Source organism: Scyliorhinus canicula, chromosome 12 (assembly GCF_902713615.1).
Source record: "Scyliorhinus canicula chromosome 12, sScyCan1.1, whole genome shotgun sequence".
Lineage (NCBI taxonomy): Eukaryota > Metazoa > Chordata > Chondrichthyes > Carcharhiniformes > Scyliorhinidae > Scyliorhinus > Scyliorhinus canicula.
Genome location: NC_052157.1, coordinates 28,318,661 through 28,343,094, shown reverse-complemented (window position 1 = coordinate 28,343,094; position 24,434 = coordinate 28,318,661). Strand labels below are relative to the sequence as shown.

Here is a 24,434-nt window from a genome sequence, read left to right as displayed (position 1 = left end):
CTAGTCTAAGCCAGATACTTGACATCTCATCTCGGATGCAAGTTCATCAATGTTTGGAGTCAGGCTCTGAGCTGAGGAAGGTGTTCATCAGAAAGACGACTCCTGTGTGATGTTTTGTTTATCTTCATCAAAGAGAACAGTTGTTCACACAGGTATGTGCTGCCAAACATAGAGAGCATTTGAGCAGCTTGGTTACGCAGCTGAGGCATTGTGCTGGGGATGAAACGTAGAAACTGTGCAGCACCCACCGAGTCATACTTTGCCTTGAGTGTGTCACTACATTGGAGTTCAATCAGCTCCATTTGTATATTGGTTGGTACGCTTTCCACGTCAGCTGCAAATGGATTACTGAGCAGTTCAAACCTGATTTTTTTGGGCTTCAAAGTCGGCAAATTGTCGTGTGAAGTCGGCACCAAGTATGCTAAGTTTTTCAGCAAACTGTGCACATGGGAACACCCTAGTAGAGACCTGCTCTTTCATAATTTGGCAGCACGGAAAATGGCTCAAGTTTTCTTGCTGCATCTGCGTCTCCCACAGGCGCAGCTTAGTTTTAAAAGCCCTCACTGCAGCGTACATGTCTGTGATCACATGGCCCCGCCCCTGAAGCTGTAGGTTGAGCGCGTTGAGATGGCTCGTGATGTCACACAGAAACGCCACTTCACAAAGCAACTTTTTATCCCAGAGCTCTGTTGTGTCTTTCCCTTTGCTTTCCATGAACTGACAGATCTCCTCACGCAACTCGAAACATCTTTTCAGCACTTTTCCTTGACTTAGCCATCGCACCTCTGTGTGATAAGGCAAATCATTATATTCTGAACCTAACTCCTCCAGAAACGACTTGAACTCGCGGTGATTTAAACCGTTGGCTCTTATGAAGTTAACTGCTCGTGTTATGATGCTCATTATATGTTCCATTTTCAAGGCTTTGCCACACAACGATTCTTGGTGTATGATGCAGTGATAAGCTGTCAGCTCACCTGTGCCGTTTTCCTCCCGCATCTTCTCCCGGATTCTGCCCACCAATCCACTCTTTTGACCGCACATCGCGGGCGCTCCATCTGTCGTCAGTCCCACAAGTTTATTCCAAGGCAGCCTCATTATATTTACACATCTGGATACCTCTTCAAAGAGATCTTTTCCAGTAGTTGTGCCATGCATTGATCTTAATCCCAAAAGTTCCTCTGTTACACACAGACTTGAGTCCACTCCACGGATGAAAATTGACAATTGGGCAGTATCAGAAGTGTCCTTGCTCTCATCCACAGCAAGGGAATATGCAATGAAATCACTTCCCTTTCCCACCAACTGTTGTTGTAGATTGGTGGCAAGCTCACGTACACGGTCGGCAACGGTGTTTCTGCTCAGGCTCACATTTGGAAAGGCTTGCCTTTTATCTGGACACACGACGTCGCAAACTTTAATCATGCAGTTTTTAACAAATTCTCCCTCGGTAAAGGGCCAAGCTGATTTAGCGATCTCTGCTGCCACAATAAAACTAGCCTTTACAGCAGCCTCACTTTGTGATTTGGCCTTTATGACCATAGCCTGCTGTGACGCCAAACTTCTTTTCAACTCTTCTACCTTCTGGAGCTTCTGTTTCTTGTCCAGATGCTTGTACTTGACGTGGTGTTTCGTTTCATAGTGTCGTCGTACGTTATATTCTTTGATTACAGCCACACCGTCTCCGCACACAAGACAAACAGGTTTGCCCTTTATATCCACGAACATATACTCTGCCTCCCATCTGCCTTGAAAACCCCTGTTTTCTAAGTCCACCTTTCGTTTAGCCATTTTTGGGGTGAGGACTAGCTAAAAGTTGACCACAGATGACTAGCGCTAAAAGGATGCTGATGAGAGAGTGGGGCAAGCGCAAGCAACGCACTGGCAATGTATTGTGGGATTTGTAGTATTAGTGGTGGGGCAATATACCGGCGGACCAGCTCTAATAGAAAAAAAATTTATTCATTAATGATATTCAGGAAATAAACCAGGAAACCGAATAAACACTGAAAACCCTGAAAACCTGATACCTGAATAAACTCGGCATCAGCCATATCATACGCCATAGGCGCTTCAATTGCTGGGGCTAGCTTTAATAGTAATTAGATATTATCTCGCGGGCCAAAGATAATTCCACCGTGGGCAGGATTTGGCCCGCGGGCCTTGAGTTTGACATATATGATTTGGAGTATTGTGAGCAGTTTTGGGCCTCGTATGTAAGGAAGGATGTATTGGCCTTGGAAAGAGTCCAGAGGAGGTTCACAAGAATAATCCCTGGAATGAAGAGCTTGTCATATGAGGAATGGTTGAGAACTCTGGGGCTGTACTTGTTGGAGTTTAGAAGGATGAGGGGGGATCTTATTGAAACTTACAGGATACTGCGACGCCTGGATAGAGTGGACGTGGAGAGGATGCTTCTACTTGTAGGAAAAACTAGAACCAGAGGACACCATCTCAGACTAATGGGGCGATCGTTAAAAAGAGATGAGGAGGAATTTCTTCAGCCAGAGGGTCGTGAATCTGTGGAACTCTTTGCCGCTGAAGACTGGAGGCCAAATCACTGAGTGTCTTTGAGACAGAGATAGATAGGTTTTTGATCAATAAAGGGATCAGGGGTTATGGGGAGAAGGCAGGAGAATGGGGATGAGAAACATATCAGCCATGATTGAATGGTGGAGCAGACTTGATGGGCTGAGTGGCCTTATTCAGCTCCTATGTCTTATGGGTAAAAGAAAAAGGAGGCATTTGTCAGGGCTAGAAGGCTGGGAACAGACAAAGCCTGTGTGGAATATAAGGAAAGTAGGAAGGTTCTTAAGCAAGGAGTCAGGAGGGCTAAAAGGGGTCACAAAAATTCATTGTCAAATAGGATTAAGGAAAATCCCAAGGCTTTTGACACGTACATAAAAAGCAAGAGGGAAAGGATTGGCCCACTGAAGGACAGGGGAGGGAATCTATGTGTGGAGCCAGAGGAAATGTGTGAGGTACTAAATGAATACTTTGCATCAGTATTCACCAAAGAGAAGGAATTGGTGGATGTTGAGTCTGGAGAAGGGTGTGTAGATAGCCTGGGTCACATTGAGATCGAAAAAGATGAGGGGCGCGATTCTCCACACCCCACGCTGGGGGGGGGGGGAGAATCGCGGGAGGGCAGGGTGAATCATGCCACGCCGCCCTGGCACCCCCCGCGATTCTCCACCCCCCCCAAATGGCGTGTCGCGTTTTGCGACAGGCCGCTCGGAGAATCGAAACTCTCCGTTTCTCACGGCGACCGGCGATTCTCCGGCCCGAATGGGCCAAGCCAACCTGCGCATGCACGGCAGACGTCACTTCGGCGGCACGCGGCCACGTCATTCCCGGTGCGCCGCTTTGACGCAAGCGTCGAGGCCCGGCGCGCGGAATTCACGCGCCGCTGCTCCTAGCCCCCTGGGGGGGGGGGGGGGGAGAATAGGGGGCGAGGAGCGGCCTCCGACGCCGGAGTGAAACACTCCGGGTTTCACTCCGGCGTCGGCTGTTTGTCTCCCGATGGGAGAATTCCGCCCAAGGTGTTGGCCGTCTTGAAAAATATTATGGTGGATAAGTCCCCAGGGCCTGATCTAGCCCAGAATACTGAAGGAGGCAAGAGAGGAAATTGCTGAGGCCTTGACAGAAATCTTTAGATCCTCACTGTCTTCAAGTGATGTCCCGGAGGACTGGAGAATAGCCAATGTTGTTCCTTTGTTGAAGAAGGGTAGCAAGGATAATCCAGGGAACTACAGGCCAGTGAGCCCTTACGTCAATGGTAGGGAAATTACTGGAGAGAATTCTTCGAGACAGGATCTACGACCATTTGGAAGCAAATGGACGTATTAGCGAGAGGCAGCACAGTTTTGTGAAGGGGAGGTCATGTCTCACTAACATGATAGAGTTTTTCGAGGAGGTCACAAAGATTATTGATGCAGGTAGGGCAGTGGATGTTGTCTATATGGACTTCAGTAAGGCCTTTGACAAGGTCCCTTATGGCAGACTGGTACAAAAGGTGAAGTCACATGGGATCAGAGGTGAGCTGGCAAGATGGATACAGAACTGGCTAGGTCATAGAAGGCAGAGAGTAGCAATGGAAGGGTGTTATTCTGATTGGAGGGCTGTGACTAGTGTTGTTCCGCAGGGATCAGTGCTGGGACCTTTGCTGTTCATAGTATATATAAATGATTTAGAGGAAAATGTAACTGGTCTGATTAGTAAATTTGCGGGCGACACAAAGGTTGGTGGAATTGCGGATAGCGATGAGGACTGTCATAGGATATAGCAGGATTTAGATCATTTGGAGACTTGGGCGGCGAGATGGCAGATGGAGTTTAATCCGGACAAATGTGAGGTAATGCATTTTGGAAGGTCTAATGCAGGTAGGGAATATACAGTGAGTGGTAGAACCCGCAAGAGTATTGACAGTCAGAGAGATCTAGGTGTACAGGTCCACAGGTCACTGAAAGGGGCAACACAAGTGGAGGAGGTGGAGACTCTTTCCCAGGGTAGAGGGGTCAATTACTGGGGGGCATAGGTTTAAGGTGCGAGGAGCAAGGTTTAGAGGAGATGTACGAGGCAAGTTTTTTTACACAGAGGGTAGTGGGTGCCTGGAACTCGCTGCCGGAGGAGACGGTCGAAGCAGTGGTCGAAATGTTGATAGTGACGTTTAAGGGGTACCTTGATAAATACATGAATAGGATGGGAATAATGGGATACAGACCCTGGAAGTGTAGAAGATTTTAGTTTAGACGGGCAGAATGGCCAGCGCAGGCTTGGAGGGCCAAAGGGCCTGTTCCTGTGCTGTACTTTTCTTTGTTCTTTGTTATAGTCTTATGATGGATACAGGCCCAGCCTCTCCAACTTTACTGAGAAGATGACCCCACTCCCCCCAGGGTGGAGTCTCAGTGAGTTGTTGAGAGGGAGAATGTGTCAGTCAAAGAGGGGCTGGGCCACGGGACTCGTGTGTTCAAGTAGCCCACAGGGGCTGCGAGAGGCTGGGATGGGGTTTCGGTGATTCCGGGAGGCTGGGATGGGGTTTTGGTGACTCCGGGAGACTGAGATGGGTTTCAATGATTCCGGGAGGCTGGGATGGAGGTTTGGTGACTCCGGGAGGCTGGGATAGGGTTTTGGTGACTCCGGGAGGCTGGGATGGGGGTTTTGGTGATTCCCGAGGCTGGGATGGGGTTTCGGTAACTCTGGGAGGCTGGGATGGGGTTTCGGTGACTCCGGGAGGCTGGGATGGGGTTTTGGTGATTCCCGAGGCTGGGATGGGATTTTGGTGACTCCGGGAGGCTGGGATGGGGTTTCGGTGACTCCGGGAGGCTGGGATGGGGTTTTGGTGATTCCCGAGGCTGGGATGGGGTTTCGGTGACTCCGGGAGGCTGGGATGGGGCTTTGGTGATTCCCGAGGCTGTGATGGGGTCTTGGTGACTCCGGGAGGCTGGGATGGGGGGGGGGGGGGGTCTTGGTGACTCCGGGAGGCTGGGACGGGGTGTTGGTGACTCTGGGAGGCTGGGATGGGGGGGGGGGGGGGGGGGGGTTGGTGATTCTGGGAGGCTGGGACGGGGTTTTGGTGACTCTGGGAGGCTGGGATGGGGGGGGGGGGGGGGGGGGGTTGGCGACTCCAGGAGGCTGGGATGGGGTTTTGGTGACTCTGGGAGGCTGGGATGGGGGGGGGGGGGTTGGTGACTCTGGGAGGCTGGGATGGGGTCTTGGGGACTCTGGGAGGCTGGGATGGGGTTTCGGTGACTCTGGGAGGCTGGGATGGGGGGGGGTGGTTTGGTGACTCTGGGAGGCTGGGATGGGGTTTCGGTGACTCTGGGAGGCTGGGATGGGGGGGGCGGTTGGTGATTCTGGGAGGCTGGGATGGGGTTTTGGTGACTCTGGGAGGCTGGGATGGGGTTTTGGTGACTCTGGGAGGCTGGGATGGGGTTTTGGTGACTCTGGGAGGCTGGGATGGGGGGGGGATTGGTGACTCTGGGAGGCTGGGATGGGGTTTTGGTGACTCTGGGAGGCTGGGATGGGGTTTTGGTGACTCTGGGAGGCTGGGATGGGGTTTTGGTGACTCTGGGAGGCTGTGATGGGGTCTTGGTGACTCTGGGAGGCTGTGATGGGGTCTTGGTGACTCTGGGAGGCTGGGATGGGGTCTTGGTGACTCTGGGACGCTGTGATCCGGTGAGATGGTGGAAATATTTTTTTTCATTTTTTAAAGGGTTCTGATTCCGAATGAGGCGTCGCCCTGGAAACGCATTCCAGAGCGGGCCACTGGCCAATGGGGAGAGCGCATGTCTCCGGGCTCCGGCCAATGAGAGGGTGGGAAGGAGCATTTGAAAGATTCGCGGAAGCAGCAGATCCTCAGAGCGAAAGAGACACAGACAGACCGCGGGACCCAGACCCAGCTCCGGCACACAGGGCCAGCAGCAGAGCCTCAGAGCGAAAGAGACACAGACAGACCGCGGGACCCAGGACCGAGCACCCAGACCCAGCTCCGGGACACAGGGCCGAGACGCAGCTCCAGCTCCGGGACACAGGGCCGAGACCCAGCTCCAGCTCCGGGACACAGGGCCAGCAGCAGAGCCTCAGAGCGAAAGAGACACAGACAGACCGCGGGATTGAGCACCGGGACACAGAACCGAGCACCGGGAGCCAGCTCCAGGACACAGGACCGAGCACCGGGAGCCAGCTCCAGGACACAGGACCGAGCACCGGGAGCCAGCTCCAGGACACAGGACCGAGCACCGGGAGCCAGCTCCAGGACACCGGACCGAGCACCGGGAGCCAGCTCCAGGACACAGGACCGAGCACCGGGAGCCAGCTCCAGGACACAGGACCGAGCACCGGGAGCCAGCTCCAGGACACAGGACCAGTAACAGAGCCTCAGAGAGACGGACAGACCGCGGGACTTCCACCGGGGGACCACCTCCAGGACCTGCTAGAAGAGCCTCGGAAAGAAAGACGGAAAGAGACCCATCGCGGGACCAGCAGCTCCGGGACCCCCTCCTACAGTTTGCCAGCCAGCCTGAGCCAAGTGACTGATCCCCCACCATGGCTCTCAGCCGCCGCAATGTTGTAAGTTTCAATCTGTTCAGTTTCATTGGGGGAGGGGATGAAATCGACACATGGTCCCAGCTGTTAATGATGAATATCTTTCTCTACCCCCCCCCCCCCCCCCCCCCACATTTGTAGTGGGGAATATTGCAACATCTATGTCTGGCGCTCTTGTTGAATATTGTAAATTAAATCCTCTGCTGGACTTTAGGACACCCTTTCCCCCATCTGGTTGTTACAAAGTCAGAGTTCCATCGCTCCCAACTCCTTGTATTTCAATCGAATCGAACAATCCCTAAAATGCAGGAGGAGGCCATTCGGCCCGTCGGGTCTGCACCGACCCTCCATCCCCAAAACTCCACCTAATCTTTGGACACTGCACTTGACCAATCCACTTAACTTCCGCATGCAATTTAGCATAGCCAATCCACTTAACCTGCACATCTTTTGGGTAGAGGAAACTGGAGCACAACCTATGCAGACACGGGGAGAATGAGTCTCCAGACAGTCACCCCAAGGCCAGAATTGCATCTGGGTCCCTGGTGCTGTGAAGCAGCAGTCACTGTTCAAGTGTGGGCTGCATGCTGTCCCAATTTCCTGGCAATTGTTCTGGCCAAGTCTTGTTCAGTCAGTGTGGTTTGATCATGTTTGGTGTTGTCCCCCTTTTAAATGCTGGAATCTACTGAATTGGAACATCTGGCACAGACCAGTTGGGCTGAATGGCCTGTTTGTTCTATACTTTCTATCTTGTGAATTTTCTCTGGTGTTGTCGGAAAGTGTCAGTGTTTCAGATGGTGAAACCAGTATGGATGCTGAACTAAAGGCCATTGATCGCCATTGTTGTGAGGCAGTAGTGCTAACCACCATGCTACCCCTGGTTTGCTGCCTTGTCTTTTCAACTTGCTCCATTTCCCTCTGCATCTATCGTTAGGGGAGAGAGATACTCCCTTCCTTCTGTTTCCTTCCTTTCTGCTCCTCCTCTTCGCCCCGCCGAAAAAACTCCACTCTCAACAGCCTACCCTTTAACTCTCCTCCTGCCTCCCCCATATCACCCGACAGCGATCGGTCAGCTCAACCACTCATCTTTGATTTCCTTGTCCTCGGCAGGATTTCTACCTGTTCCCAATCCTAGTCCATCTTCACTTTCTCTCAAAACCTGATGATTTCAGACTGGAATTTATCTGGTTGCGCCACAGTAAATGTTCCTGGGGTTGCACACGAGTACCGAAGCCTCCTGCCACTCAATGGTCATGAGGAGAGGAAATACCACCTCTTGCTACCAAATAGCTGTAGGAAACTACATGGTGTCCTGCCCTTGCCTAATTGCCCCTTAACATTCATCTGTCCTTGGAGCCCTAGCTGTTTTGAATTCTCCCAATTGGATTTCTGCCCAAATTGGGCTTAATAACTTAATGACCGTGCCCCCCCCTGTACAGTTGCCCTTTCTTGGTTCCACCTATAACCCAAGTGGTCTGAAGAAGCAGAGTGGGACGAGGGTAAAGTGCAGTGGAGGCAGATGTGGGGGAGGAGGGAGGGATGTGGCCACAAGTGTGGCATGGTCCTTGGCCAATTCCTCTATTTGGAAGAATTAGTATCCTTAAGTTGGGAATCCATATCATCTGTACTAACTTTTACCTGTTTGTAAAGCAGCATATACTTTATCTTGTTAGGCTCTTCGAAATGTAGAAAATATGGAAGCGCTCAAGCCCTCGACCAAAGCGACTGCAGTCACCAGGAGGCCTGCTTTAGGAGACTTGGCCAATCGAGTGATGACTCGAGCAGAACAGGTAATGACCTTTCAATTGAATATCTTATTGACTAAGTTATCCTAAAAGGCAATTAACAGGTTTCTATTGTCCCAGCAGAAAAAACAAATGGCGAATATAGTAGCGAAGCCAGTGGCATCGAAGCCAGTGGCAGCCAAACCAGTGGTATCTAAGCCAGTGGCAGGCAGACCAAAAGGACAGGTTTTACCGCAACAAGTCACCAAACCAATGGCTCACGGGTTGAGGCCGGCAGCTCGAGAGGTGAAGCCAGTGGCTCATGGGATTAAGCGAGCAGTTCCTGAGACGAAGCCAGTAATTCAGCAGCCCATCCCACAGGTATGCATTACAAATGCAGTATTTTTTTTTTTGTTTTAAGGAGAAAACAAACATTTTTCATTGCCCTGCTTTTATTTCCTTAAAAGGCCCCCCTCTCTCCAACACCCATGGATGTCTCCATGACCGAGGATGTCTCTATGAAAGAGGAAGATTTGTGTTCTGCTTTTTCTGGAGCCTTGCTGGAGGTGGAAGACCTTGATGTTCAGGATGCTGGCAACCCTCAGATGTGTAGTCAGTATATAAAAGATATCTACAAATATTTGCGGCAACTGGAGGTGAGTAGACTGATCAGGCTTGTAGTAGCTCAAGCCTTTGTGTTGCTGAATGATCCCTTGCTGTTTTCCTGAACTTAATGTTCCTGACTAATAAACATATCTTTATAAAGTCATCCTAGATTTGGGGTTTTTTAAATTGTGCTTGCTGTTAGTTTGACCTGAAACTTGAGAAATGCCATTCCTCTGGTTTCTGATTGTAGCTGTGAACTAGTTTTAGATTTAAACATGCACTGAATCATTTTGGTCACTGCCCAGACAGCCATTTAAACTCTGACGCCATTAGAAAGGTTGGATTGAAGTAATTCATTCAGCAGAATAAAATTGAACACATTCATGGAACATTGAGTTCCATGGAACATTGAAGTTTGTGTATGTTCCCTCAATTTAAAATAAATAAATACATTTAGATTACCCATATTTTTTTTTCCCATTAAGAGACAATTTTTTATGTGGCTAATCCAACAACCCTGCACATCTTTGGGTTGTGGGGGTGAAACCCACGCTGACACAGGGAGAATGTGCAAACTTCACACACGGTGGGCCGGGATCGAACCCAGGTCCTCAGTGCTGTTGGAGCAATGCTAACCACTGTGCTGCCCACATGACCTCATTTTCAACACTTAAAAGTGCTATTTTTCTTCTTCTGGTTCCCTTTTATAGGGCGGGGTAATGGTTTCACTTATTGCATGATTCTAAATTTAAAAAAAAAAAATATACCCAGTTAATTTTTTTTCCTACTAAGGGGCAATTTAGCATGTCCAATCCAGCTACCCTGCACAACTTTGGGTTGTGGGAGTGAAACCCACGCAACACTAAATGTTCAAACTCCACACGGAAAGTGACTCAGAGCCGGGATCGAACCTGGGATCTCGGTGCTGTGATGCAGCAATGCTAACCACTGCGCTGCCCTGCGTGATTCTAAATCTAACTGAAGTTTGCTATTTCAAATACTTGAAACCAGATGTGATGTTTGACCATTTTATTCCTCACCCAGATGGAGCAAGCTATCAGGCCTCATTACCTTGAAGGGCAAGAAATAAATGAACGCATGCGTGCAATCCTAGTTGACTGGCTAATTCAAGTTCATTCAAAATTTTGCCTGCTGCAAGAAACTCTCTACATGACCGTGGCTGTAATGGATCGTTTTTTACAAGTGAGTGTCTTTGGGATCTGTAACTAAACTGCGTTTGGAAATATGAAGTGCCCATAGTTCTGCAAGAGAGTTATAAATTAAGTAGCCAATTAATTATTTGTTGTTCCAATTAAGGGGCAATTGTGCGTGGCCAATCCACCTACCCTGTGCATCTCTTGGGTTATGGGACTGAGACCCACAATGTGCAAACTCCACACGGACAGTGGTCTGGGGCCAAGATCGAACCTGTAACTACCATGCCACACCCAGTGAGGCTTTTGTAATGGGACGTTCACTCCATTTTAATTAAAAGCACAATGTAATTTTTAAAAACCTCAACTCAAAGTGTCCGAGTTATTTTACAGTTTTGAGACTAGGTTAAAATGATACCAGTTTGATTAGCTGAGGAAGTGGGGCCCAAGGCTTATCACCTATCCAGGCATGTTGCCTTTGTGTGCTCTTCAGTGTGTACATCTAGCCTCTCTAGAATGGATTTGTGCCTTAACTGTGGTGGCAAGTCGAGATTGAATGTATAATCCTCACTAGGGCATTAGTAAAACTCCTGGATTGGGGAATTAATGCCTTGATTCATTTGGGGGGGTGGCACAAGTCAGCATGGTTTAGCACAGAGCTAAATCACTGGCTTTGAAAGCCGACCAAGGTAGGCCAGCAGCACGGTTCAATTCCTGTACCAGCCTCTCTGAACAGGCACTGGAATGTGGCAACTAGGAGCATTTCATGTAACTTCATTTGAAACCTACTTGTAACCATAAGTGATTTTTTTTCATTTCCTTTCCTCTTCTTCCCTTCTCGCATTGCTGAAAGGAATTCTGGTTGGACCAACTGGCAGCAATTGCTGTTTGTCATAGAATTAAAAATCCCATGGTAGAGGAATCCGTCACATCTGAATAAATCACGCACAATTTTAATTCTCAGCTGCTCTTCTCTAAGACTGTGTAGACTTGTCATTGATGGGAATAAATTCTAATTTCAGAAGCAGCCAGTTTCTCGCAAGAAGCTCCAGTTAGTTGCTGTGACGGCCATGCTGCTTGCTTCCAAGTATGAGGAAATGTATCCACCTGCTATCGGAGACTTCGTTTACATCACTGACAACGCCTACACCAAGAGCCAGATCCGGCAAATGGAAATACTTATTCTTAAAGAACTTGACTTTAAATTGGGCCGCCCCCTTCCACTGCACTTCCTCAGACGCGCTTCAAAGACAGATGTAAGTATGGAATCTGAGATCGGTAAAATACGTTCACTTGTAAGACCATTTGTGGCAATTGGGAGCTTTCCAGGGTCTGTAACTTTGTTTGTTTGATCAGACATGAAATGAGTACACTTTAACCTTAACAGGTGGATGCTGAGGAATATACTCTTGCCAAATATCTAATGGAACTGACGGTTATAGACTACAGCATGGTGCACATCCATCCGTCTGAAATTGCAGCAGCTGCACTTTGCCTATCTTTCAAAGTCTTGGGCCAAAGTACATGGGTAAGTTTCAAACTTGGTTTAATGAAGTCCTGACCTCATTTGCAAGATATACTTGCAAACTGTGTAGAGTTGAACTAAACGTAGCAAAAGTAACTTTCCCACATGTACTGCAAGATATTGGTGGCATTTGAACTCTAGATTAAACCAGTGAGAGAATGGAAGTGTGGTTTCCTTTTTTAATTTTATTATTGTGTCCTTAAGCCGTACAAATGTCTTGATCTATGTTTCCTGGAGTTGCTTAAATGGCTTGATTAGTATCTCTAGCACGGTATTGTAATTGGGAAGGGAAAATTAATGTTTCTTGATTCATCATTCTATATTGACATGAAAATCGTGCCCCCGTTTGTGTCTTTTAGACAGCAGTTCAGCAATACTATACTGGCTACACGGAGGAAGCCTTGCATTTGACTATGCAACACATGGCAAAGAATGTAGTGAAGATGAATGGCGGCCTCACAAAGCACATTGTAAGTAATCGCCCTGTTTTTTTTTGTCCTGAAAATATCTTGTTGCATCAGTTTAATGGCTTTTTCTTTCTTTATTTCTTTAGGCCGTAAGGAACAAATATGCAAGTTCTAAACTACTGAAAATTAGCACCATCCCTCAACTGAAGTCGGCACTTGTCCAAGAACTGGCCTCTTCCTTACTGTAACTGCCCAGAGTAACGGACATTGTTTTGCACTTTTTTGCGGATTTTTAAAGAGAAAATTGCTGCTATTAACCGGTCCAGCCTTTGGAAAGTTGTGATGGGTGCGTCCCATGTTCAAAACCTCTTGTTGAACTGTCCCAGTGTTTTGTTTAAACTGAGTCACCTACTCAGTCTTCAACTGCAGTTCCAGTAATTCTCCCCTTGGAAAGACTATAGTCCAGGCTGGTCATGTCTGAAGTTGAACCAAGGGCTTGGGCACTGTGTAGCGAGCAGACCAATCGGGTGCTCAATCTTGTTTTTACATGTAAATTTTAAAGTTTTTTTTCTGTCTGATGTACAATTTGCAATGCGAACTAAAATTTCTTAAATTTACCATTCCCTGATCCTACTCCTTGTGGGAGTGACTTTGTGAAGACTGCTTTGCTCCAAGTTGTTAAATGGGAAAAATTCCACTTTGCTTTTTTCCCCCTAGAATATTTTGTTCCTTTTTTTTTTTTTTCTTCTTTACCCACCCCAGCAGCAAACATTGTTTGACTGACCCTGAGGTTTAGACTTTGTCAAGATCTACCTTATTTTATTTCACTTGAGGCTGTTGGTTGTCAAGGTCTATCTTATTTTACTTCATTTAAGGCTGTTAGTTGAGGCATCAAGTGACTGTGGGGCCCATAGGTTGCAGGGTTTAATCGGCCAAGGCTCCTACAAAGTCTGAGGGCTCACTTAAAACATGCAAGGCAAGTACAGTACTCTCCCTCTTTTGTGCCAGAAATATCCTTGTGATCAGAAATGTAGGAAAGATGAATTTCTTTAAGTGGTGCAACAATGACCCAAGGCATGAAAGATTTCTCTTGATTTCATATCAACTCAAGCAGAATTAATCTGGCATTGGCATTATGCATAGCTTGAGTCCCTTCCAAAGATTACGGTGTACCGTTTCATGTTCTGGAGTGGCTTGAGGAGAGATTTAGCAGCGGGGGACGAGGGACAAAGCTCTAGTACAATGCAGTCAAACCCAACCAGAATGGTCTGTATACAAGTCTCAAATATAACTGACTGAATTGCAAAAGTCTGTATTTATGAATCTCTCCTTGCTGTAGCTAAATATAATGAGCCTCAGCCAAGTTTTATATTTTTTTAAAGAAACCTATTAACTAATTTCACATGTTTCTCTAATACTAGGACTACCCTGGCAATCCTTGCTTAGTATTTTTTAAGTACAGTAAGAAGTCTTACAACACCAGGTTAAAGTCCAACAGGTTTGTTTCAAACACGAGCTTTCGGAGCACGGCTCCTTCTTCAGGTGAAGGAGCCGTGCTCCGAAAGCTCGTGTTTGAAACAAACCTGTTGGACTTTAACCTGGTGTTGTAAGACTTCTTACTGTGCTCACCCCAGTCCAACGCCGGCATCTCCACATCAGTATTTTTTAAGACTCTCCTTGATTCTAAAAGTTGGTCATGCTCAAACTTTACATGTGGTCCTGCTGGATATGATTTTAAACTGATTGAGGACTTTGCATTGTAATGAAGCAGTTGCCATTAATGCACAGGGCAGTCCCAAAAATGTTCCCACGGTAATTTCAATCCATCTCCTTACAACCTTGAAGTGTAAATAAAATAATTTACAAATATGTGGTAACTGTTGGTATTCATTTGAAAGTGTGAAAGTCAAAAGAATAGCAGTCGGATACAGAATTTGTAAGGTTATTCGGTAAGTATGTACTGTTATAACCATAACTTGAACAAGATGCAGTAAAGGATCCCAGTAAAGAACCAATGCTTTCAATACCAGTGCAGTAAGAAAGTGGTTAGGGTTGAAAACTTAACAATGCAAAATGAAACATTAAAAAAAGCCATTCTGCCCTTTGAGCCGACTTTGCTATTCATCAGCACAGGGCTAAATATCTGCCTTTTTTAAAGCGCGCCGGCCTCGCGCTTCAGTTCCCGCGCCGGCCTCGCGCTTCAGTTCCCGCGCCGGCCTCGCGCTTCAGTTCCCGCGCCGGCCTCGCGCTTCAGTTCCCGCGCCGGCCTCGCGCTTCAGTTCCCGCGCCGGCCTCGCGCTTCAGTTCCCCGCCCTCCCCAAACAGGTGCCGAAATGTGGCGACCAGGGGCTTTTCACAGTAACTTCATTTGAAGCCTACTTGTAACACTAAGCGGATTTTTTTTTTTTCCCCCCATTTCATTTCGTGCTTTCCCCACCCCAGATCCCCTTAAATGTTTTGGCTTCCGCTACTTTCTGCGGTAGCGTTTTTTCTTTCTACAGGCTGACCACCCTCAAGAAATGTCGTCTCATTTTTCTTACCCCACCACCCAATCATGATCATACTGCATTTATCCTGTCTAGTCCTGTTAGAATTTTGCAGGTATGAGACTCCCTCCATTTTTAACTCTAGCAAATGCAGTCCTAACTGACTCTCCTCCTATGTCAATCCTGCCATCCCAGGAATCAGTCTGGTAAATCCTCACTGCACTCCCTCTAGCAAGAATCTCCTTCCTCTAATCAGGAGAACAAACAGCACACAATATTCCAGCTGTAGCCATATTAAGGGCCCTGTATTTTCTCTGCTCTAGTATTCTAATGCTCTCTCTATGAAGGCCAACATATGCAGCTTGCCCTCCCACCCAGCTTTGTGCAAATTTGGAGATGGTACTTTTTGTTCCCTCATCTAAATCATGAATGTGCAGTGTGAATAGCTAGGGTCCCAACATTGATCCCTGCGGCACCCCACTAGTCACTGCGCAGAGAATGTCTTAAGTCCAAATAAATCACATCTACTGGCTCCCCTTCATCAACTCTTTACATCCTTGGAATGTAAGGTATATTTCTGCAGCTGCTTCTAGCTCTGACTAAGGAGGGCGATGGGGGTGGCGGTTTAGATAACATTTATGTTAGCAACAGTACTGTGAGTGGGCAGCTATGTAACCCGCCCAAGGCCATTGCGCGCGGAACAACCTTTATCAGTGTGTGTAACTTGAGGCTCGGCAGAATGCGCCTTCTCCAGCCATAACTCAGATGGCTGTACGTGTTACAATCCTAGAGTAAAAAACTATTTGATTGAAGCCTTACTGTGTCGACTCACTCATTGAACTGAGATTTAGCCTAACAGGAAGAATTCCAGTAGATTTGTCAAACATAATTTCCCTTTCATTAGTCAGTGCTGACTCGGTCCGATCCTGCCTCTGAGTCTGCTGCTATAAAAATAGTATTATCCCCACTGTCGGGCTTTATTGGTTTTAAACTCCTGCTTTTTTTTTTCTCTACCCCTCATTTTAAATAGTGGGGTTACATTAGCTACCCTCCAACCTGTAGGAACTGTTCCAGAGTCTACAGAATTGAGATTACCACCAATGCATCTGCTATTTCTAAAGCCACTTAAGTACTCTGGGATGTAGATTTGGGTCCTGGGGAGTTGTAGGCCTTCAATCCCATCACTTTCCCCATACTATTCCTATGCTAATACTGATTTATTTCAGTCCCCCCCCCCCCTCTCTCTCGAAAGCATACTTTTGACTGCAGCATGGTGGTTAGCACTGCTGCATCTCAGTGCCAGGGAGCTGGGTTCACTTCTGGCCTTGGGTGACTGGGGAGTGGGCCTGCAGGTTGGTGCAGACTTGATGGTCCAGTTGGCCTCCTGCACTGCTCTACGTTTCTGGTATGATACTGTATTGTGTCCTTATGAAGGCAGAACCAAGTATGTATTTAGTTGCTCAGTCATTTCTTTAGTCCCCATAAATTCTCCTGTTTCTGACTGTCTTCTTCCATCTTTTTCTTCCTTCTCCCATGTATCTATAAACTTTTATACTCGCTCATTCCCAGCCAGTGCTCATACTTCCCTTCCCCTTTGGAATTGCTCCCAATTCTCGAGTCTGTTGCTTTTTTTTTTTTGGCCAGTTTGTATGCTGCTTCCTTGGGTCTAATACTAATTGAACTGAGCTGCTAGATATTCTGATACTTCCCTGAATAACTCGCACATCCCTGAATAACTCTCTCATCCCTGAATAACTCACACATTACTACTAAAATATGGACTGCTGCAGATGTGATTCCTGTCCTAGAGCAGCCAGTTGATGTTATAGAAGCTGGTTTATGTGCCAGGCTCAATTCTCAATGCCAACTATGGGTAGCAGAAGATTGGAAACCAGCTAAGGTGGTGCTTTTCTGAAAAGGAGCAATTTAGATGAGCTAGATTCAAATGGAATTTATTTTCACAAATAATATTGAGGGCTACCTCCCATCAGGAGGCAGTGGTGTTGAGACCCAGGATAAATGCAAAATGTCCTTTTTTTTAGGAAAGGAAATGTGCCAATCCTTACCTGGTCTGGCCTCCACGTGACTCCAGACCCACAAATGTGGCTGACTCCTAAAATTGCCACGGCCAATTAGGGATGGCCTTTTCTGCTATGCCCACATCCCAAGAATGAGGAGGGGAGGGGGGGAACCCACTGAAGATTCAACACCCTCCACTTCAATATCTTGAGGAATGTGTTTCAGTAAGCATAGAAATAATTAAAATCAAAGTGTGGGGTATTGGGGATAACTACTGGAAATCAAGAAGTGGTTGAAGGTTGGGAAGTGAGTGACTTGCAGAGTGCTGAAACAGTGCCTGTTTTCTAATTTGCTTAACCTGGATTGAGAAGCTCAATGCAGTGATCTCTGGCAGCTTTTGTGTGTGTGTGGGGGGGGGGCTGTGGCATTACATCATTTCGCTGCGCGTTTACCTCCAATCTAGCGAATTTAGTCTTTCGTATGTTTATAGAGTGTCTCTGACCTACCTGGCTTTAGACTGGAGCAGACACGTGGCAGTCCTAACCTGTACCCTTTCGATAGCGAGACCCTCGAGTCTCTCAAAGTTGCTAGGAGGATAGTTGAAACGGAATGACTTTGTTTCATCTGTATTTTGCGGAAGTTTCCACCTCCTATGGCCAGACCTCATTCATCTCCTTTAGGGCACTTGCCCCAACTACAAAACATTACCATTCCTCCACAAAGACAAAGTGCCTATGTGGGAAAGCTACGTAGTTGTGCAGAGTTACAGTTTCAAGCAACAAAAACAGTTACGTGTGAACACAAATGAGGCATCACTGCGACCTCTCATTATTTAATCAGCAACTTCAGTATAATCTTCAAAAATTACCAATTATTTAATTATGAATTTACCACTAATTTGACAAACCCTTTAATAGCGTGCATCGGGAGCTTTGTATATTCCAGAATTGTCCATTCTGATGTTTTTTTTTTAGTAAGAGTGCCAAATTAATTTTTTCTAATTAAGGGGCAATTTAGCATGGCCAATCCACCTAATCTTTTGGGTTGTGAGGGCAAAACCCACACACGCTGGGAGAATGTGCAGACTCCACATGGACAGTGACCCAGAGCTGGGATCAAACCTGGGACCTTGGCGCTGTGAGGCAGCAGTGCTAACCACTGTGCCACCATGCTGCCCTCAATTCTGATGTTTTGTTGTTGATTCATTGATTTAAAAATTCCAAGTTTTTGTTTCTTTTTGCCTTAAACCACTGAATTAATTACTTCAGTTTTGGGCTAGTAGACCTTTGCTGACATGTTTCAAGACCCTCTATCTTAAATTGTAAAAATAACTTTCCGATCCTTTGCTAGCCATCGCCTTGCTCAATATACCTGTTCACTTGCTTAGAGAAACGAGTGTCGAGCCACAACACTGGTCTTGACAGGCTTAAAATCAACATTTCTAATTGACATTTTGTCAGTTTGAAATCCTTAATTTTGCATTACGGATGCAATTTCATGCAGACTTACATACTACAGAATCAATTTCAGGGAATGGTAGATGGATTCTACTTCTGGATCCTTGAGCAGCGCTGATTGATTTCTAACTGCTCCCATCGCAGGCAGTGCTTTCACCTGGTTAAGCTGTGGAATCCTGTCCTGAAAACACTCCTGAAGTAAGTCCCTCTGATCAAGCTTTTGACCAAAGGTGTGCAGGTTAGGAGGGGTTACAGGGATGGGGTGGAGGTGTGGATCTAGGTAGGGTGCTCTTTAAGAGGGTTGGTGCAGACTCAATGGGCCAAATGGCCACCTTCTGCAGTGTAGGAATTCTCTATCTGCCCAACTCTGTTGGGTGGCTCAGGCAAACTTTGCTAATAATGCTCCATTAAAGTACCATCGGACATTAAAAAAGGTGCTTTATGAATATAAAAATTGTGCAGTGACAGTGGAATAATGTCTGCACTGGGTTGTTAGCACTGCTCTCTCACCACCAGAGACCCGGGTTCAATTCCCCCCCGGGTGACTGTTTGGAGTTTGCACTTTCTCCCCGTGTCTGAGTGGATTTTCACTCCATTTGATTTTCTCCTCCTTCATGGGCAGGGTAAATTCATCTGCCCAAAATTAGTCTTTCACTCATTCTTTCTCATTTGCATATTCAAACCATTCGGAAAATAGGTGAAGTGATCTGTTTAAGTCATAACATGTTTCACATTCTCCCCGTGTCTGCATGGGTCTCACCCCCACAACCCAAAGATGTGCAGCGCAGGTGGATTGGCCACACTAAATTGCCCTTAATTGGGGGGGGGGGGGAGAGAATTGGGCACTTTAAATGTATTTTAAAAAAGATATCATGTTTGAGCAACTCTTTATGGGTGGCATGGTAACACAGTGGTTAGCAGTGTTGCTTCATAGCTGCAGGTCCCAGGTTCGATTCCCGCCTTGGGTCATTGTCTGGGCGGAGTCTGCACGTTCTCCCTGTGTCTGTGTGGGGTTCCTCCGAGTGCTCTGGTTTCCTCCCACTGTCCAAAGATGTGCAGGTTAGGTGGATGGGCCATGCAAAATTGCCCTTAGTGTCCAAAAATAAAGGTTAGGTGGGGTTACTGGGATAGTGGAGGCGTGGGCTAAGTAGGGTGCTCTTTCCAAGGCCGGTGCAGACTCGATGGGCCAAATGGCCTCCTTCTGCACTGTAAATTCTATGATCTATGATTATAATTTGATGAAAAATTAAACACACTTGTTCCAGATACAGTATATTGAATGTATTTATTCTGTCAATCCAAGAATCCTAATACACTTTAAAGTTTTGCCCATATATAAATTTATAAAATTTACCACGTTGGCCAAATGCAGGTGTAAGTTAATTGACAATGCTTCTACATTCTAGTTGAATAATCGAAAACTTGCAGCGTGACTGTGGTAGAGTACATCAATATACAGTTGTTAGACATTACTTTGCAGGATTATTCAGAGTTTCATAATGTACAGTAAAAGAAAAGACCAGAACACTTTCTCTTATTACCTCAACTTTACATCAGATACAGCACTTCTATGGACCAGCCACATTTATGCATTTAATTAAAAGGCACTTTTAAAATGCGAATGTTACATTTATACAGTACTGAGAACAGTGCTTTCTCCTTTGAACCTTCACACTGCTCACCGATAAGGTCTACAATACCCCACCTGGTGATTGGTAGAAAGTTCGATAGTTTAAATTATCTTTTTTTTAAAAAAACAGAACACTCCATTTTCTTTGGGGTGTCACGTGCATCAAATGAGTGACTCAGCAGCAAAGTTCAGTGTTTTTCCCAATTTGGATGCACTTCAAAAGGGAAGTTTCACCTTTCATCACTATTATTCCTGAAGAAAGAGCAGATCACTAAGAAATAATATATAAAAGTCTACTAAGCATTAATTGACAAAAGGCACTTCAAGCAAGAATAATTAAACCCATATGCAGGTATTGTATGGTCCAAGTTAAATGCAACATTCTCGCTGAACTAGCAGTTATACATGTTTTATTTAGAAGGAGATAAATACAATAAATTACAGTTCCTTCAGAACTAGCACAGCTGTTGTGTAGCTCCAAACTACATATCTTTTGTGGAATTATACATTTGCAAACATGCCTTTCAGTCTTCAAAGTATCACAGGTACTTCAATTCGTTTGACCAGATCTTCGTAGGAGCGAGTTTATATTTTGGCAACATAGTTGTTGGGGAACAATCCTTGCTTGCCTCGCAGTCGACCCGTCCACCAGCCTGAGGGATCTGCAGCAAGAAAGAGGGAATTTAGACGAAGCATCGGGAATTTTGATGCAGCCTTCCCCGGTCGATTGACATCCTAATTAAAAGTTGCAAACATTAATTATATTAAAATATATGCAATCAATGAAAATGTTGCCTAGAAAAGGTGTGATTGTGTATATTAGAGAAACTCAGTGACTCGGGGGGAGACTCGCCTGGCCCCAATGTGGAATAACTCATGAATCTTTGTATAATGCATGAGGTTGTATCGCAATTTAGTGCCAAACACCTATCTACTTCTAAATTGGAGATCTTGAATAAAGCCAAGCTCTTTGAAGCAGACGCTCTCTCTCTGTGCCAACATTGCATCCGGCAAGACAGATTATTGCCAGGAGCAGCTGATTGAAATAAAGCAAAGATCTGAATGTCTAGCTTTTTCCGCAATGTTCTGTAGCACTTCAAAATCACCAAATTTCCGTTGCAGTCAATTTTGTGGAAAACTGTAGCAGCCAATTTATGCGAATCAAGTTCTCATAAGCAGCGGCAAGTTGAATAATCAGGTTACCCTGTTCTTGAGTTTGTAACTGAGGGATAAGTGTTGGCCTGGTCGCTGAAGGCGCTGACTGCTCTGCTGTGAAAAGTGCCAATGGCGGACAAAGCGCTGGCAAGATTGGTGAGAGTGAGAGAAGACGCGATGCTTCAAAAAAGGAATGAGTGGTTGAAGTTGAGCCTGGAATTTAAAAGCCTGAAGGGGGTGGGAATAAAGTTTTGACGTTTGCCAAAATAACAAACAGGAGTAGCAGACGGTGTGGGAAGCCCTCATCTCGACACCGTTGAGGGTGAAGAGAGTAGAAAGAACAGGTTGGGCGGTGCATCTGGAGCTTGGGGGAGAACAGGAAAGGAAGATTCAAAGCAGCAATGGTCTTGGCAGTCATTGAAAAGCTGAGACACACAAAAATGCTTGCGATGAGAAAGGTGACACGGAAAATCATTATCACCTAACAGTGCTTGTGTCTACATGCCAAACGAGGTGGAAATTGTGCAGTGCTTGTAGTAGTTCCATGTAAGCCACTGCAGCACTTGTTTGCGTATCATTACACCAATGTTATTAAAAATTAACACCAATCTTAATCGCATTGCAGCACCTATGACATCAAACCACAGTTTGAAGCTGATTCCTCTCGGATCTAGATAATGGCAGCTTTGCAGAGGCCTGGGTTTTGCAGTTGGTGCCGAAGATGTGATGCTTGCCTGACAGCTGCCCATACTGTTTTTCTGGGGTCTAGAGTTCTGCTCCTCTCTAATCTGGTGTCAGTTTCATAGATCATAGAATTTACAATGCAGAAGGAGGCCATTCGGCCCATCGAGTCTGCACCGGCTCTTGGAAAGAGCACCCTACCCAAGGTCAACGCCTCCACCCTATCCCCATAACCCAGTAATCCCACCCAACACTAAGGGCAATTTTGGACACAAAGGGCAATTTATCATGGCCGATCCACCTAACCCGCACATCTTTGGACTGTGGGAGGAAACCGGAGCACCTGGAGGAAATCCACGCACACACGGGGAGGATGTGCAGACTCCGCACAGACAGTGACCCAAGCCGGAATCGAACCTGGGACCTTGGAGCAGTGAAGCCATTGTGCTATCCACAATGCTACCGTGCTGCCCCGCAGGGGCACAGTTCAGGGGAACTGTGAGCCGGGCCAAGAAACAGAAAGCTTCTTCGAACTTCTTAAAAAATCTTGAGCACTGATTTTCGTTTGCAGGAACGAAACGCTACATTTGGGCAGCCCGGTAGCACAGTGGTTAGCACAGTTGCTTCATAGCTCCAGGGTCCCAGGTTCGATTCCCGGCTTGAGTCACTGTCTGTGCGGAGTCTGCACATCCTCCCCGTGTGTGCGTGGGTTTGCTCCGGGTACTCCGGTTTCCTCCCACAGTCCAAACATGGATTGACTAAGCTAAATTGTCCCTAGTGTCTGAAAAAGGTGCGATGAGGTTGCGGGGATGGGATGGAGGTGTGGGCCTGACCAGTTGCAATGCTCTGCTGTCACACTGCCAGCCTCCGCGAATTACCCACCCTGCGCCGGCGGCACTACGCAAATCCATGATTTGTACGTAATTACATCTGATTAATGGTTTGGAATCCTGCTTCATGCCTCCCCCCCCCCCTCGTATGCACTGACCCCAATAGTGGGAAATCCACTGGGTGGGCTTTGGTGCAAGTTTGCGCAAGCGTGGCCCTGATGCGGTGGGTGGTCCTCGAGGTGGATCAATGCATAACTGAGGTGCCCCCCAGAGTCCATCAGAACTCCCCCCCCCCCCACAATGCAAATTCGCCACCCCCCAGCTGATAAGTGGGGAATGCTCACCCCACCTCCCCGCAACATGGACACAGGAGTGTGACACCCCCCACTGAGCTCACCACCCCCCACCCCCACAATCTGAAACCCTCATTGGAGACCCCTCCATCAGTCACCCCTGCCTGAAAGCTGGAGAGTGAAAAGTCACTGCATTTTCACTTACCCTTACCTACATGTGCACATCAGAAAAAAGTGCGTAAAGCAGCAGCTGCGACATGTGTCGGAGGCCTCCTTCAAAGCCAAGTCTACTTCAAAGGGCTTCAAATCCCCTGACAGCCTTTGAAATCCAAATCGTCCATTTAATTTCACACAGCGATACACTGCATTTGCCAGTGATTGACAGTTTTATTGCTCCAGAGACAGGTGCTTGGTGGATTCTTTATATTTCCGTTCACGCTTGAATGCATCTCAAGTACCTTGCTTTGATGTTAACTGAAATGTTTATAAACTCTCTTGCTTTGATTGACAGCTGCTGACCACATCAAAAGGAGCTAAGAACGGAGAATCCTGGCCACATTCCTTTCAATGCCCCAACATTTTTTTAAATTGCAACATCTGGCCTAACATGTCTTGAGTAGGGAACTTCAATGTAAATAAAACAAGCCACTTAACTGGCGTAAGATTGTGGGATTTAAATTTTGCAGTTACATTTAATTCTATGGAACATGCAAAGAGAAACAGAGCATTAATTGTATTTTTAAAAAACACTATTTACCTTCCTTAACTATTTCTATGACATCATCAGCATTAAAGCTAAGTTCATCTGTGTCCTGAGCATCATATGCGTACAGAGCTTTGCACTGTGGCACCTGAGGCTTGGGCTTGGGTTGTGGTTTAGGACGTCCTCCTGCAGGGGTTGGGCGACTCGCCGTATGTCTGTGTGCACTGAAGGAAGAGAGAGAATTACTGAAACATGCTGGTCGAGACATCGAACCTCCACGGTAAACATTTCCCAAGATTTCAACCACTTTGAACAGAAGGAATATTAGTAGGGAATCACCTCTGAAAGCCAAAGACGCTCATATCCTCTTGACTGATCTTGACCCCATCATCTCTCTACAGCCTGAATCCCTTCTCCAGAAACGTGCAAAGAGATTGTTTATACTCTTCGGGTGGGATTTTCTGCCTCTTCCCGCTGGCAGAATCTTCCAGTCCAGCCCAGGGTGGCCGCCCCTGCGGCGGGTTCCCCGGTGGCAAGATGGGCACGCCGTGCAAGACGGCATAGACATCGGTGGGACCAAAATAATCCAGCGGTGGCCGATGGTGCGCTACCTCTGGAACTGGAAAACAGGCCTGGGGGAGGGGGGGGGGGGTGTGTGTGTGTGGGTGGAGGGGGGTGTGCCGCCTTCAATTCAAGCCCTTTCTTCACAAAGTGCTC

The 24,434-nt window shown here is 46.8% G+C and overlaps 3 protein-coding genes across 5 annotated transcripts in view; 1 reads left to right on the top strand and 2 right to left on the bottom strand.

The window, feature by feature from the left end:
• Window positions 1-1,851, bottom strand: LOC119974894 (general transcription factor II-I repeat domain-containing protein 2A-like). The gene is given in 3 exon segments (XM_038814228.1): window positions 1-80; window positions 83-365; window positions 367-1,851. Coding segments are annotated over 3 exon segments (1,788 nt in total). The 5' UTR covers window positions 1,792-1,851.
• Window positions 1,852-6,443: 4,592 nt separating this feature from the next.
• Window positions 6,444-13,080, top strand: LOC119975216 (G2/mitotic-specific cyclin-B2-like). Of its 2 annotated transcripts, none has more exons than XM_038814838.1 (9): window positions 6,444-7,071; window positions 8,721-8,837; window positions 8,913-9,152; window positions 9,239-9,427; window positions 10,422-10,580; window positions 11,554-11,787; window positions 11,919-12,059; window positions 12,416-12,526; window positions 12,610-13,080. In XM_038814838.1, the coding sequence occupies exons 1-9, from the start codon at window positions 7,048-7,050 to the stop codon at window positions 12,709-12,711; spliced, it is 1,317 nt and encodes a 438-aa protein (XP_038670766.1). In that variant the 5' UTR covers window positions 6,444-7,047; the 3' UTR covers window positions 12,712-13,080. The 2 variants fall into 2 exon arrangements, with proteins under 2 accessions (XP_038670766.1, XP_038670767.1); XM_038814839.1 differs by having other exon boundaries at window positions 6,446-7,071; window positions 8,916-9,152.
• Window positions 13,081-19,691: 6,611 nt separating this feature from the next.
• Window positions 19,692-24,434, bottom strand: part of myo1ea (myosin IEa) — a 182,498-nt gene continuing 177,755 nt past the window's right edge. For both annotated transcript variants that reach the window (XM_038814836.1, XM_038814837.1), the window contains 2 exons: window positions 23,772-23,941; window positions 19,692-20,717 (listed from right to left, as the gene is read on the bottom strand). In XM_038814836.1, coding sequence (XP_038670764.1) covers window positions 20,641-20,717; window positions 23,772-23,941 — 247 coding nt within the window. In that variant the 3' untranslated portion in view covers window positions 19,692-20,640. The remainder of the gene's footprint in view (window positions 20,718-23,771; window positions 23,942-24,434) is intronic.